Source organism: Medicago sativa, chromosome 7 (assembly GCF_051527215.1).
Source record: "Medicago sativa cultivar Bolivia chromosome 7, Bolivia_mono, whole genome shotgun sequence".
NCBI lineage: Eukaryota > Viridiplantae > Streptophyta > Magnoliopsida > Fabales > Fabaceae > Medicago > Medicago sativa.
Window position 1 is genome coordinate 93,995,057 of NC_140755.1, and position 16,969 is coordinate 94,012,025.

General features: G+C 33.2%; 2 protein-coding genes across 2 annotated transcripts; both read left to right on the forward strand.

Moving 5' to 3' along the window:
• LOC146910496 (uncharacterized) lies at positions 1-303 on the forward strand. Its single transcript, XM_085729442.1, has one exon. It carries the CDS (start codon positions 1-3, stop codon positions 301-303), a length of 303 nt encoding a protein of 100 aa, XP_085585568.1.
• A 3,266-nt stretch (positions 304-3,569) lies between these two features.
• LOC146910497 (uncharacterized) lies at positions 3,570-9,876 on the forward strand. The gene is made up of 12 exons (XM_085727816.1): positions 3,570-3,678; positions 3,786-4,083; positions 4,656-4,970; positions 5,047-5,155; positions 5,252-5,345; positions 6,617-6,704; positions 6,811-6,894; positions 7,210-7,306; positions 7,418-7,505; positions 7,712-7,817; positions 7,897-7,989; positions 8,976-9,876. The coding sequence occupies exons 2-12, from the start codon at positions 3,883-3,885 to the stop codon at positions 9,387-9,389; spliced, it is 1,689 nt and encodes a 562-aa protein (XP_085583942.1). The 5' UTR covers positions 3,570-3,678; positions 3,786-3,882; the 3' UTR covers positions 9,390-9,876.
• The last annotated feature ends 7,093 nt before the right edge of the window (positions 9,877-16,969 follow it).

Here is a 16,969-nt window from a genome sequence, read left to right on the forward strand (position 1 = left end):
ATGAAGAACAAAACAGCCGTAAAAATCCAAGAGCTTATTGATTACATGTCCTTAAATGAGTATCGCTCTCAAAGCACGAATAAGGTTGTTCATAAGAAACAAAGAGTTCTAAGTTTAGAAACGAATGACATCTTACTAGCAAGCAACAAACTTCTCAACGTCCATTTGGAAGCAATAACTAAGAAGTTGGAAGCACATGAGGTGGCCAAGTTACTATCTAATGGTGTGATTTGTGACTATTGTGAGCAAGCTCATGAATGTGGTGCATGCCTTCAAACAAGTCCGAAGTTTTTCAAGGAGTAAGTGAAGTACACAGGTATTTTTTAACATGCAACAAAGGAATCCCTAATCCAACAATTTCAATTCTGATTGTTCAAATTGTCAAAACTTTTCACGAGGAAGAAGTAATAAACTTCCAACCACCACAAGCAACCAACCAAAAACAACCCAAGAAAAATATTGAGGAAGTCTTAACCGACTACATGAAGACTACTCAAAATCACATTGAAGCCATCTCAAAGAATCGTGAGGAATCTCGAAGAAACACCAAAGCTTCAATCAAGACCTAGTCATACTGCCTCAGAACCCGCTCCGAAAAGTGACGGCAGATCCTGTCTTTGCCGACCATGATCTATCCGGAGTACCAGCATATGTCTCGAAAAGGCGTCAGGTCTCGTCGAGTTTTGTACAACCGCCATATGACATTAACAATTTCCATCAAATTAATGAGGCCTTTGTAGTGTCCATCATCAGCATTAGCTCCTAAGATGTTCCCATTTACCCACAAGCGGGTCAACACACTTGTACTCTAGCTCAGGATTCCTTTGAATGATCTTCTTGAAGTGCGCCAAAACTCATCCCAACAAACATAAAGAGACAAATTTATATCAGCACAAGTATCATACAAACAAATATACATTTCTGATCCACTAAAAAAATAAGGAAAAAATATATTACCACAAACAAGGTCATGTAACCACCAATGGCTTTAATAGTTGAGTCGGAGGTAAGAGAAAGTTGCTAATACAGGAAAGCAAGTGTCATCCCGCCCCATGACTAGTCGCCCAACCTGTCCAAGTCCTGAAGCGCAAGCAGTCATATCAGATTAATGCTTCTACTGTTCTTGCCGACAAAAATGGTGTAGCCAAGAAAGAGCTACAAGAACGCCTTAATGCAGGCGGTCTTAACAACACTCTGCTCCTATGCCTCCTCCTCATATGCAGGGTCCTCCAACTGATTACACTTGTTCACCAGTCTTTCATAACACCTATTCATGTTAGTGTAACTAACATACGGACCCCCACTTATTTTTCACCTCTTTTATCACATCGTCCTCCATAAAACCCAGCTCATCTTCCAGCAGCTTTAAGCCCCGCTCATAAGATAACTCCTTATCCTCAATGAGCCTCTCAGTGATGGGGATGTCTAGAAGACACGCCACATCATCTAGTATGACGGTCATCTCCCTAACGGGCAGATGGAATCTGCTAGTCTCCTTGTGTCATCTCTCTGACAAGGCACAAATAAGCCCGTGACAGATGTTGTCGTACCCAGTCTTAAGGAGGGGGGCAAGACCGAATGCAGTCACCGGCATCCAAAACCATTCCTTATCTTCTCCCCGCGCTATTAAGATATTATGACTAAGCTTCTTGCCGTGCGATACACCGGCCACCTTATACAACTTTTGAAACTGAAATACAAAAAAAAAAAAACCGTTAAAAAAATAATAATTAAAATAAGCATTAAATATTCTAACATAAATTTAAATTCATAAATGAGGCGCGTAATTTAAATTCTTACACGTCAATTTAAATGAGCGCGCTTAATTTAAATTCTTACGTGTCAATTTAAATTAGTGCGCTTAAATTAAAAGAGCGCGGGTAATTTAAATGAGCGCTCAAAATTTTAATTCTCGCGCGTAATATTAATTGATGCGTAATTTAAGTCAATTTAAATTGTTTTAACATAAATTGTTGAATCATAAAAAGTAACATATCATTAAAATAAAATTAAACAATTATACTTACTTCAACATCGACCCATAGCCTGCATGTCACGTGTTTACCGAATTTTGGTAGAAGCGACAAATCATAAGGCCCCCTCAGGAAAACCTTGTGGTCCGGGCTGAAACTCCATCCCCTGCTCCTACTGAGCCTCACCCTCCTGCTGGTGAGTCTGCTCATACTGAGAATGCTCATACTGAGGCTGATACTCCTTATGTTGATGCTGCGTCGGGTCCACTATCTGGGACGCACCCGCCTGTGACGATGATCCCTCTGTATCATCGCCCTTACCAATCCTCGTGCCCCCTGTCTCCGTCTACCATCCTGAGGAGGGCGTTGTGCGACATTTTCTCTCTGTGCACTACCGGTAGCAGACTCCCTCCCTCCCCTAACTCTGTCAAGCCTATGAGACATATCTACACAACATTTCAAAAAGCAACAAATCAATGAATTTTTTCATAGGGACATTGTGTCATTTCTAACTATTCAACAACAACACTTAAATTTCGGCAGTGTCATTTCAATCCGTAAACTACCATATTGCAGTAAAACTAACTATAATCAACATTAACACACCAATTTCTAACTAATTTCATCATTAACAATCCAAAAAACAAAAATTTTCATTGAGACATTTTATCAAACACCTAGAGTTCAACACAATTTCTAACAATTCATAACTCTAACCTAACTCTAACCCCCCACATTTCAATCAAACCTACTCTAATCAACTTCTAAACAACAATTTATAACTTAATTCATAAAAAAAATAACATGCAAACGAAATTTATATAAACCTAAAATTGAAAATTTCTCCAAAAATACCAAAATTTAAACCCAAAAGGGGCATTGCAAATACTTACTTGATTTTGTGGGAGAAATTGAGTTTGAATGACGCAAGAATGACGAAAATCACACTCGAAGGGGAAAAAATCGCACTTGGTGATATTTTGAGAAGTTTGGAAAGTGAATGGTTGTGTTTCTAAGTTGTTGTTCTATTACAACATGCAACACGAGTTAAATCACGTTGAATTTATAACCTGCGTGAGTTAGCTCACGCTGAAGTCCCTCAGCGCGACTTAAGTCACGTAGACGTAGTTTCGTCTATTCAGTTGGGAATGAGTGTTTTTTGATGAGAATATAACAATTTTCACAATTAATGCTTGTCTTAGACCATTTTTTCCCCTAGTTAGGGGTACACTCCTAAATGTAGGCTGACCAGAGTCCACCTACTGTTTATGTGGGCCTTTGACGTCCAACTCTATGGGCTTAAATATTTAACTGCACAAAAATGGTTTTTTGACATCAATTGTTTTCTAGAAATACATGAAAATGATCAAAAATACCCAAATAATAGTTAATTACTGTTGACTTATAACTAGGAATCCTACAACAATTAACTACCCTTGAATTTTTGGTTATTTCCATACGTTTCTAGGAAACAATATACGTCAAAAACAACTCTCTCACACCTCCACAGGCACACACAACAAAGCACACTGAAAGCGAAATCTTAGAACAACACTTTACACAACATTTAATCATTTTCTGTTCCTACTTTTTCTTGTTTCTCATCTTCTTAAGTTGAGTTTTACACGACCAAAAAAAACCCGATAATGATGAGATAGAAACTAATTTTCAATTTCAATCTGGACCGTCTATTTCGTTGACTTAGGTAATTAGAATTTATTGTCACACCAAAACCATATAACTATATATTTACATCTGAATTTAATTATAATTTTGTTGTTTTTTCCTATTTGATTTTGATTTGATCTACAGTGTGGAAAAGAAAAAGAAACGAAAGCGAAAGCGAAGCCATTGTTTCAGGTTTTGAAACCCTAACGAAGTTGATAACTGTGATGATCGTTAATCAACGATGATAAATACAACAACAAACGGTAACATGACGGCGGCGTCATCTTCATCGGGTTCTACAACAACTACACAGTCACAACAACAACAACAACAAGGTCTCAAAACCTATTTCAAAACCCCTGAAGGAAGATATAAACTTCAATTCGATAAAACTCATCCTTCTGGTCTTCTTCAATTCAATCATGGCAAAACCGTTTCTATGGTTTGTTTCTTTCAATTCAATTCTATTTCATTCATTTTTAGGGTTTTCATTTTTTTTATTATTGTTTACTTCAATTGTTTCTGATTTTCACTCTAATTGCACTTTCCGCATTAACTTCTGTGTGTAATTTTATTGTGCTATATGTTTGGTTTTGCGTTGACAAAAAATGATTTTGAGTGAATTGGTTTTGTAAAATTGATGTTTGGTAAAAATGAATTGAAGGTAAAGTGGTTTATGTTTGGATACATTCATGTAAAAGTGATTTGAATAGTAAATTTGAGTGTTAAAATCATTTCTACTATCAAAAGCTTCAAATTTTAGCTTCAAGTAGAATGGCAAAATCAATTCTGCTCGAGAGCAACCAAACATGTTAGAATCAACCTTGGCCCCTCTATAAGTGAAACCAAACATACACTTTGTAATAAATTTATAACTTTTTTGCAGGATTGGTTTTGGCATAATTTGTATTACTTTCCATGACAAATTCTAGAGTTTTATTTTATTTTAAAATATATTAGGAATCGTGGAGTTAATGGAATTAAATTAATATAGAAGTTTCGTTGGGTGAGCAGGTAACCCTAGCACATCTTAAGGAGAAGCCGGCGCCTTCAACTCCGACTGCATCGTCTTCGAGTTTTAGTGCGAGCAGTGGAGTACGGTCAGCCGCAGCTAGATTGTTAGGAGGAAGTAATGGAAACCGGGCGCTTAGTTTTGTTGGTGGAAATGGTAGTAGCAAAAGCAATGGTGGAGCCAGTAGGATTGGTTCGATTGGTTCCTCGAGTTTGAGTAGTTCCGTGGCTAATCCAAATTTTGATGGGAAAGGATCTTACTTGGTGTTCAATGCTGGGGATGCGATTTTGATAAGTGATTTGAATTCTCAAGATAAGGTATTCTTGTTAGGTTTTGATGTGTTCTGAGTATTTTGGGTTCGCCGCTTCATCCAAGGTTTCTTGTTGTTTGCAGGACCCCATAAAGTCTATCCACTTCAGTAATTCGAATCCCGTGTGCCACGCATTTGATCAGGATGCTAAGGACGGGCATGATTTACTCATAGGGTTGTTCTCTGGCGATGGTAAACGAACGTTGACTGACATTTAAATTTGAATTATCATTTCAGTAGGGGAATTTAAGATTTACGAATTTATTGTTCCTGTGTGTATTATTGCAGTTTACTCAGTGTCACTGAGACAGCAATTACAGGATGTTGGTAAAAAGATTGTTGGGGCCCACCATTACAACAAAGATGGAATTCTCAATAACAGGCAAGATTTTATGATCTCATCTCATGTGATGTTTCAACTATGAGTGACTTGTGTTAGGTTTCTCAAAATTGCTGCATGACCTAAATGTGTATAAATAAATTGACATGTACACGTACTGCTGCCAAAAGGGGATTCATTCTCTAATGTGGATTGAATGACTATTGCATACTAGCCTTTTTCTTCTTTAGATTCCTGTTTATTAATTGAGTTTATCGTGTCAATCTATGATAGTAGGTTATAAGGAAAACATATGCTGTTATGGATATGCTGAGATGGTTGGACTTTAATAACTTTTATAACCTGAATGTCACTCCATAATCAAAATCAATTGGTTATTCATTTTTTTTTTTCATAGTAGCTGTTAAGAATTAATTGCGTATATGCTGATTATAAGTTATCTATGATAGTTTTCAACAAATGAGCCCGTTTCAAGAGTAAAACAGTTGCTTGTGATGGTAGTGGACACTTTTCTATTATTAACTTTTTCTTCCAAAACTTCTACGTTTCCTAAGAGTTCTAGTATCCTGAAGGCTACAATGGATGTTATATCACTTTGTCTAAACCTGTTGAGATCCGTACCTTGTCGGTAATCTCTCTGTTATATGAATGAAGGTTTGAATATACCCATGATTTGGCTATCCGTGTCATTTAATGTAGAGGGAACTATGTTGGCCTTGTAGATATATACATACAACTTCTTGATGTTTAAACTGAAACCTGTAGTGCTTGATTAACCTTCAAAATCTTGTATTAATGGTTTTGGTATTCAATATTTTTTCATAGTCAGCCCTGCTCTTTTAGATTTTATTTAAGAAGAACTTTCAATATGAATGCTGATTGTCATTAACATTTTTGTTAAAATGGTTATGCTTGCCGAGAATTTATTATTCTTAAATCTCGTGATTTATTATGGATAGGGGTGTCGATCAAATCCAGAAGCTTGTTAGTTGTTAGATTAGATAAAAGCTAGGAATCAAGCCAAACATTAGCAGTTGATGTTTCTAGTCAATGAAAAATTTAATTAAATTGTTATACAAAAATACATCTGGTTTTATCTGGGTAAAGTATGTGAATGTTGATGTCATTGACTTCTATGGTTATAATTCATGGGATTAATTAGTGGAGAAGTTAGACGCCGTTTCTCTAAATTGTTACGTTTTATTAATTTCTCTAGGTTCCCTGTAGAACTTTAATGTATTGCAATGTTATTATGTCAAAAACACTAATTGTAATCTATCTTGATCGATGCATTTTGATTTTGATTTAAACAGTCGTTGTACATGTATTTCTTGGGTGCCTGGAGGTGATGGTGCTTTTGTTGTTGCTCATGCTGATGGGAATTTGTACGTATATGAAAAGGCAAGACTCAGTTATCAAGAGAGAAGCTAGCTTTATGGTTAACTTATTTTGATCTTTTTTATGGTATTTAGCAGCTAAACTATTTACCTTTTCTTTCCTATTTCAGAATAAAGATGGTGCCGGCGAGTCTTCATTCCCAATCCTTAAAGATCAAACTCAGTTTTCTGTTGCTCATGCACGGTACAGTAAGGTAATGAGTTTGATGCTCATTTGGTTTCTTGACAAAATGATGATATGCTACTTCTATCTATGTTTTGTGGTCCTATCTTTTATAATCTTGTTGTAGTTAAATTCATACTTATTAGTAATGATTGTCTAGTTCTTGAATTTTGCACCTTTCTCGCTGGTCATTTGATTGTTTGCTCCAATAACACATTTAAGTCGTATATATATTTTTGGATTAAAATAAATAACCTGTAGTGTTTGTACTTCTGGAGAGTTATTTCGTATTATATTATATATACTCTATCATATTGTTTTTTTCTAAAAAAATTGACTTTTGCAGAGTAATCCAATAGCCAGATGGCATATATGCCAGGGTTCGATTAACAGTATTTCTTTCTCAGCAGATGGTGCATACTTAGCAACTGTTGGACGAGATGGTACGTCTTTTACATATTGCCATTCTCATTGTATGTTATTTCTACCTATTTCTTTTTCTTTGCAAAAATGTTAAAACAGAATCTTGGATTTATTTTACTTAATGCATCCAGGTTACTTGCGAGTGTTCGATTATACAAAAGAACACCTTGTATGCGGTGGGAAAAGTTATTATGGTGGTTTATTATGTTGTGCTTGGAGGTGAGATATGTTTGGTTTTAGTCAATTTATTAGAGATTGGCATATTTGGATTTGCTTCCCACTTTCTCACTCTAGAACTTGTAAAACAATGATGCTTAGCTAAGTTATTGTACACTAGCTTGTTATTATCTTCTTTTTTACCTTTTAAAATATTTCATTTAAACTTTTGAGAAAACAACACCATCACAAAAACTCTGCTTTGGCAGCATGGACGGAAAGTATATTTTGACGGGAGGAGAAGATGATTTAGTTCAAGTTTGGAGCATGGAAGATCGCAAAGTAGTTGCATGGGGTGAGGGACATAACTCATGGGTAAGTTGCTTGGTAATTTTGAGTTGGCAAATTATCCTACCATAGTGTTGATTTAGTTTATGTCAAATGCTGTGATCAGGTCAGTGGAGTGGCTTTTGATTCATATTGGTCATCACCAAATTCAAATGACAATGGAGAGACAATTACGTATCGATTTGGTTCAGTTGGTCAGGTACTCGGACAAATGTTTTCACTATATTTTTCATGTGTCTGTGTAGATCCGGCTCTCTGCTTAAAACCTTATAAATGATTTACATCCTATTGGCCTTTGTTATGGTTGACAGATGGAAATAAAACTGCTGTATCTGCTTGCTTAGAATTTGACTGATTAGTTGATAGTTTTAATTTTGAATGTGTTGATAGAGTGGTACAGTGGGAAATATTCAGATTCAGTCATGTTTTTCAAATGTTGGGTCTTTGACTGGTTTTTTATGAAACAGACATATCAATAACATGCCTAGTAAGGCACCATGGAAACTGAAATAAAAATTATTTGATTAGGAAGACTTGAATAGATGTTTTACCAGACACAGTATCTTAGTTTGATGGTTTAGCAGCTTTCATATGATGATGTTAGGAAATTTTAATTCCTTATGGTACGTTGGAATTGAGGACTTGGAAGACTTTGGGCAGGGGAGGGGGTAATGTTCGTTTTCGGTTTAGAGAGTTTTATATACAATACTGTTTTCAAAATTATAAGTTATTTAATTAGAAGGTTTATGCTTGAAGTAAAAATGTATTCCTCTTTCTTTTCCCCAAAACCCTTTGTTCAAACACACTCTTAGAGTATGTACTCCACCAAATTTATAAAAAAATAGTGTTTTACCAAAATAAGAGAATGCTTTCATGCATGGTAGTATTATTTATGAAACTTGATGTAGGTAAGACAGTTGAATCCCTTTCGTTCCCAACCAATTTGGAGAGGGAAAAGGCTTTACTGTCTGTAGCTTCATTTATAATATTGTTTGCTGTGATGTTGAAAGGAAGTATGATTATAATCAGTTGCCAGTGACTGTTATTGTTTGGGGATCTGGCGAATCGTCAGATTTTTTTTAAACAGCATTGTTCTACAGAATATCCCAACTTTTTTTGTAGTATAGTATATAGATATGTGCCAAACTTACTTTATGAATGGAACTAAGATGTTTTGTTGGTCAGGATACACAATTGCTTCTATGGGAACTGGAAATGGACGAGATTGTAGTGCCCTTGAGGCGAGGTCCCCCTGGTGGATCCCCAACTTTTGGATCCCCAACTTTTAGTGCTGGAAGCCAGTCATCGCATTGGGACAATGCAGTCCCATTGGGTACCTTACAGCCTGCTCCAAGTATGCGGGATGTTCCGAAAATCTCTCCGCTGGTAGCTCACCGTGTGCATACCGAGCCACTTTCTAGCTTGATATTTACCCAAGAATCTGTACTCACAGCCTGCCGGGAGGGGCACATCAAAATCTGGACGAGACCTGGCGTGGCTGAGAGCCAGCCAAGCAACTCCGAAACCTTGTTAGCAACTAGTCTCAAGGATAAGCCTTCACTTTCTAGCAAGATCAGCAATTCTATCTACAAACAATAACCAAATCTTAATCTAAAGGGAGTTTTAAGCATTTTTTTTTTATTTTATTTATGGTTTGTTGATCTTTTACCCGGCTGGTTTAGTTTTAACATCTTGATTTAAGTAAAGATGAACCAGCTGGTTTATTGTATATTCAGTTATTAACGGATGAGCATGCCATTGATAGAACTGTATGAGGATGGAGGGAGAGTTCGCTCCAACTGCCTCCTGTAATTACAGAACGGCTGTTACTAGGATATCTGATTAGTGATTACAGGAATAATGTGAAATTGGTCCTTGGAGATCGGTACTTTTGAAGTGCATACATACAAGCCATTATTTATTGTTCTTGTATACTAAGCAACTTGTATTGCATAAATCTGGGGAGGGAGCTGTGTCCTTGTATACTGTTAATGCATGTCCTAAAATGTGATAATATCTTGTGGTATCAGAATTGCAACAACAAAGAAAATGTAAAATATAATTTTTATCACCAATGTTGGACAAATTCGATCTCTCTATACAATCATTATTTGTTTTTAGTGCTTGCATTTATAATGTGTTTATAGTTATTAGCAGTCTTTTATCACGGGTGAAGTACACACGGTTTGATATTTTGGAGACTGAAAGTTAGAATTTTTTTAAGGAGATTAGAAACTATTTTTGCCAGTATTATAGAAATCCAAGGTGCTGTTACTGTCATTGGTGATGTTAGCAGGACTTTGGAAAGGGTGGGCAATATTCAAGAACACTACTTCCACTATCAAAATAGTCTGTTGCTGTCGTTGGTTAGTGGCCACATGTAATTATCCAACTCTTTCAAAAGTGAAAAAAGTCCAGGGGATATAGGCATCTTTATTTGCCCAAATTTGACTAGTATCTAAATACTAGTTGGTTTGCTCTCACTATCAAGTTAGCTTATTTGGTATGAATGTATATATCACTTTCATTTTCCAGAAAACCATTATGTATCTGATTCAAATTAGAAAATATAAGACAAGGGGACTCGTAGTTTTTTCATTTTAAGTAATATGTTACGACTATATAGAAATTCACTGATTTAAGCATCAACTCACGATATCATTATCTTATGAATGCTAGCTATATAATACGATGAAACGACATATCTATGTTAAGTGATAGGTCCGTTATTTCACTTCAGTTGCTTAGCTAGTGTCAACAACGGATATGGTTTGAGATTGGTAAGAGCTCATGTAACACCATGCATATCAAGTGTTGAGAGAACACGTTCATGTGATCATGTCGTCTTAAAAAACTCAAGTCTCTCAAAGAGTTGGATCTTTGAGATGTCTGGGGTAGGTGAACCATTGTTCTCGTAAGCAATAGCGTTGTTGGCCAGAATTTAATTTTTGAGACTGTTTGTTTGCACTTTGCATTATGGCGACAATCAAACAACGAACACCAAAGCAATCACATACAATTAATTACCGGGAAAGTCTATTATGGCCACAAACATAAATAAGTAGTGTCTGGGCGCACACACATCAAAAGATTTTTTCTAATAGTAAAAAGGAAATTGTTAATAAAATAATTTAGTATTTTGAAAAAAAAGGTATTTTATATGTGTGCGACCAAACACTATTTATTTATTTATGTTTGTGCTCATGTAAGAATACCTCTAGACTTTTCTTGGATGGACACAAAGATTTAGACTTTTAATTTAACCACACATACATAAAAAGAAAAAAATAGAAAAAATAATAATCATTAATTTTCAAATGATTATAACATGTGTACTTTTTTTGTGTATGTGACTAAATGGAGTGTCTAAATTCTTGTGTCCATCTAAGAATTATTCGTGATATATGTACTTGTGGTATTAATTACATATTTTGATTAGAAAAAATAAGTAATATTACACTCAAAATTAAAATTATCATTTATTTTGAAGAAAAATATCTTTATTCGAATGTGTAATTTATTTAGTTTGTAGCATGTGAACCACTCTCTAGTCTCATAATACCGGTTGGAAAACAATTGTCTTAAAAAATGTAAATTTCTAAAAATTCATCTCTTAAGATTAAGGTGAATAAATCGGAAATCAGAAATTCAAATATTGTCTCTCCATATAAAATACAATGTCTCTATCAGAGTTAAGTTCACGTGAATATTTCATTTTTTAATGTAATTGTACTTATTTTTTGTTCAATTGTATTATTTAATTAATATTACTTGTCAACTCTTTTCTATTTTGTATTTATGATGATAAAAATACATCAACGATAATTGTAAATCAATAATTAATAAAGATAATTTAATAAAATAACAATTCAGTCTTTTCATTTATGATTTCTAATATTGTACTATGTAAATGTAATGGTCAGTGCGAGGGAGGGTGATCATTGAACGGAATAACTAAACTACACTACATGCAAAGGTGCTGTTCCTGAAAATCTCAACCATTGTTTCAATTTGAGAATCTAAACAATTTAAACTCCAACGTTTATATAACAATTCATTGAAGAGATTAATTTTTATGCAACCACACTTTCAGTGAAAACCTCTTAATTAAGGAAACCTTTTAATTAAAGAATCATGAAGTAGAGAGTCCTTAGATACAACTTATTTGAGTTGGTCTGATAATGTTGGTTTGATATCTTGAGGTGTACCTCTCATGTTTCAAGTTCCATTCATTATAGTGACAATTTGAATGAGCTAATTTAACTTTAAAAAAAATTGTAAAAAATTGTATTTACGGTTACTATATCTTAAAAATCAATTTTATTTTCATCTATAATTGGGCTGGTAAATCAATTTGTTTTTAAATATACAGTTTTTTTGTTTCATTCACGATTTTGACTTTTTTAATTCCATAATTTAGTTCCTCAAAGTTGTAAAGTGACCGACTTTTTTCACATATACATTTTGATGCTAAAATTTGATGATAAAAACAAGTGAGATTCATGTGAAAGTTTAGTTTATGACACGACACATATATATTATATAGATAGATTCTCACAAGTGAGATTATCAAAAAGAACTTAAATTTGATGTAAAACATTTTCTTAATAAACAAGAGATCAAATAATAAATTATTCGAGATAACTCAAACATGATTTCTAAATATAATAAATTTTGGTCAAATTTTTCTTAATTTGTAGCCGAATTCTAAACTATCAGGCTCCTTTCTCATATGATCATTCATTTTCATGGCATCAAACTTAAGGGGTGTTTGTTTCATAGAGTACTTTTTATTCTTAAGCATATATTTTATTTCTGGGACTAAGGGTGGAAATCTTGTACTTTCATGAGAATAAGAGATAACCAACCTCTTTCAAAAAAAAAAAAAAAAAGAGATAACCAACCATTTTTTCTACCGCCACATCATTTTTAACACATTTTTTTTATATTTTTAAATTAATCTATTTAGAATTATTACTGGAAACTAAAACACTTACCATTACCAAACACATTGATGGGAATAAAATTCCTTGTAAATAATGCTCCAAGAAATATTCCCAAAAGTGTGTTATTAAAGCTTGAAACAATGGTCGTAAATCAACTCTAATGGGAGTAGAAAAATGGTCGTAAATTTTGGAATTGAGAGATCAAATTTGTAGATTTAAAAATAGAGGAAGAAAATCATAAATGAGAAAAAAATATAAGATGTATTTAAGCCTTAATTTTTTTTAACAGTGTATGATACAAAATGTGTGTCTTATTTATAGGCTAATGGAGTCCAAAAAGAAGACTTCCAAATTGTAGTTGAAGTCAACTATGAAAAATTATTGTACTGTCGTTATATCATGGGTGGGGGCAATCTTCATATGACAATTCAATGAAAGCATGAAAGCATTTCTTATGACTGTTAAATGACAAAGTGCAAATATTGTGTTTATGTAAACTAAAATCTTTATCACCCTACCTTTGCCGATGCCATATTGAATAATTGAACATAATGTAGTACTAGTAGATCAATGAACCCGTACAAATGCAACGCACCGACGGACTGAACCAATGGAAGAGTCGCAGGTACAGACATATGTTATCTTGAATTTTATGATAAACATAGTGCATTTATTTTTTATTTTTTTATGAAAAAAATACATTTATGTTTCTCAAGGAAAATGAGAAAAAAAATACTTCATCTATTCAATTATGAATGATATATATTTGTGAATAAAAATTATCTCAAAATACCAACGATAGATTCATTTAAGCAGTAAGAGATTTAGATCTCCTAATCAAATAGTAAAAGGTTTAGTTTTCGATTCATACGTATGAAGAAGAAAAATCGATTTAGAATGAAGAACTGATCTTGTATATCGCATATGTTTACCGACGAACTTTAGTCATTGTTAAACGGTGGTGGAAATTTCGTATCAATAATATAATAGTCATAACAAAAATCATCTCAAAATAAATGTTATTTTTAATTATTAACATATTATTAATTTTTAATCGCATACTCAGCATGCATGCATATTCTTTAAATTAGCATAATAGCATCTCATTTACATTTAAGATAATAATGTTGAATGAATATTTTTTTTTTTTTGGTTACAATGAATGAATGAATTTGTAATAAGGTTAATTTTATTAATAATTGTACGATGTTAATTTTTCTATTTTTTCATAATAATCAGAAATTCATCTTTAAAATGAATAAGTGATAAGCTCTAGTTCTTAGAAGAAAGAAACTACGGTAATCCATAATTCAGCTGTGAATGAAGTAACGTGTAGCAAAAATTTGTTCTACCTATAAATCGAGATCATAGTATCTAACACTTGTGTCACATTAAAGTAACACTATTTTTTTGAGAAAATAGTATAATGACTATAAATTCGTTCTTTAAGATGGATAAGTGAAAAACTCGTATTTCAAACCTTAACATTTGCATATTGCAATGTCCTCTATCAAATATCAATACTATTTTATCACTTTTTATTACAGCCGTATCTTTGTAAAGTTTCATGCATTTTCAGTCTAAGAAAATTATGCACTAAATAAATATACCATGGACAATAATATATCAGAAAACTTTGTAAAATATATTCCCACTACTGGTATATAGTCCTTAACTTATTTATTAATTGTATAATACTTCATCCATCTAAAATTTTTTCTTTAAGCTAATACACAATTTTTTTTTGTAAATTTAAAACATACACCTTATTAAAATAAGCAGTGATATTTGTACAACCATTCGTGACAATTTTTATGATAACCTTATTTTTCTTTTTTCTCATTAGTAAAAAATAATAAACAGAGAAAAAGGAAGAGAAAAATTAAGGTCATAATGTGAGTATGAGAGAGTTATAAAAGAATTGTCACAAAATGATGATATAAATATCGTTTATCTATCAAAAAGTAGTGATATTTTTACAACCATTTATGACAACTATTAATTATACTTCATCCGTATCTAATTATAAAACATTTACAAACAATTTTTTTTGTCCTTAGTAGAAGATCATATATAATTTCTTTAGCAAATCAATACTGTAACACCTAAGGCTGACGAGGGGAGTGGTCGCCGGTGCACAAGGCACGACAATGAGCGGCTCCCGACAGCTTCTAGAAGAACCGAATCACATCGGAATGAGAGGGATCCTGAGGCCGTGTAAGTATGAGACTACACGGTTGAAGAAAGACTTATAAGAATTGTTTGGTACTACCTATATCAACAAGATACATCTTTTTTTTGGCAGCTCATTCCATAAGAACTCCACAGTTAAGCGTGCTTGACTTGGAGTAGTCTTTGGGATACATCTTTTTTTTGGCAGCCCATTCCATAAGAACTCCACAGTTAAGCGTGCTTGACTTGGAGTAGTCTTTGGATGGGTGACCTACCGGGAAGTTTCCCGGTAAGTGTGCAAGTGAGGACAAAACACGCTGAAAAGACTCGTGTTGGTTTGTAGGTTTAGTCGGCAATGCTTAAAGTCGTCTGGGATGTTACAGACGTACATCACATATGAATTTAAGACCCGTTTGGTGCGCAGGATAACTAGACTAGATATGATACAATTATCATATCCTGATGAAATCTATTGTTTGGTGCACCAATAGGAAAGAATAAATTAAACTTATTTCTTATCCTATCCTACCCAACCTTTGTTATTCTTATCCTTGGTTTTTGGTGGGTTAGCAACCTGATAGCACAAAACTATCATACACGCTCTACATTTCTTCCAACATCCTTGTTCGACTCCCGCAGCTTGCTATCTACAATTGTTTCCAACTATTTTTTTCTAATATTTTTTCCTGCATTTTGTGATTCGATTTTTTTCCAAAGCCCAATCATTTGTCTTGCATCAGCTACTTGCTATTTATTTATTTATTCTTTTATGTAATTACATATGTTTTTTTTAAGAAACATATGTTTATTATAATGTGATAGAATATTTTAATTTTTAGTAGTACAGGTTTTTTTTGCAACTATATGAAATTATTTAATTACTCATTATTTTTTATTGTCAATGAAAAATATGAAAAAAAATCTTCTTCGTATAAGAATATGATTTTGTTTTACAAAGATAACTTTGTAATTTAAATAGAATATATCTTTTATCATGTCAATAGCAAGTGTGCACCAACGCAGGATAGGATAAAATAATGCTATCATCTTTTTATCAAGTGTGTACCAAACGCATGACAGGATAAATGTTTATCATGTCACTATCATATCTTATCCTTATCCAGCTTCTTATCATATCATGTCTCTATCATATCATGCGCACCAAACGGACTCTTAATGTTTATGTTTTACCTTTAATGGAACAATAATGCTAGTTATCCCGAATTTAAATTTCACGAGTTATCCCGACTGTGTTATCCACAGAGCCATTTTTGTTGACTTTCATTTTTGTTACCCCACTACCCCGTTTTTGGTGGGCCAGCATGAATTGTGATTGGTTCGGGACAAATTCTGGACAAAAAGTTTCGGGACAAATAGCATTGCTGTTAATGGAATAGCATAAATTTAATTTTTTTTTGTTAGATATTGTTTTGTTAAAAGATAAATACTTGACAGAACATCATAAGACAAAATATTACATGATAAATTTTTAAGGTATTGAACAAATTTTTGTCTTTAACAATGTATGATAAAAAAATGTTATTTTGATATTTTAAACAAGTTCATATTAGAGACCAAAAAGGTTGTGTTGCAATTCAACGAAGGATAAATTTTTTATTGTTTGTCTAGTTCATTGCCCCTCAATTTGTCCATTTTCATGAATATTTTTAAAATCAAACACAATATAATTAGATTTATCTTGTTCAATCCCTTATATTTTTAACAAATCAAATACATCCTTAAATTTGATCTTTATATTAAGTAATGGGAAATGTTAACGAGTGTCCCCGGGGCACTCTTTAAGCATCTTTAAAAGTACTCCCTCCGTCCCATATTACTTGACCTATTTAGAATATTTGCATTATTTATGTATCATGCTTTGACTCTATTTTTCAACTAATATATAAAAACAAAATATAGCATATAAGATGTTGTTATATTCGTCTCGATTAATATTTTCAAAATATCAAATTTTTGTAATTTTTTCTACTAGATTATTAAAGAAATTTAAGTTTAAAATTGTCCATTGGCATACGTGATAGAGTCAACCAGGTCAAGTAA

Bases quoted from the DNA above. Each gene is read 5' to 3' on its own strand.
- LOC146910496 (XM_085729442.1), top strand. From the start codon at position 1: ATGAAGAACAAAACAGCCGTAAAAATCCAAGAGCTTATTGATTACATG.
- LOC146910497 (XM_085727816.1), top strand. From the start codon at position 3,883: ATGATAAATACAACAACAAACGGTAACATGACGGCGGCGTCATCTTCA. The intron at 5,346-6,616 runs GCAAGATTTTAT...TGATTTAAACAG, and splicing joins GATGGAATTCTCAATAACAG to TCGTTGTACATGTATTTCTT. The intron at 6,705-6,810 runs GCAAGACTCAGT...TTCCTATTTCAG, and splicing joins ATTTGTACGTATATGAAAAG to AATAAAGATGGTGCCGGCGA.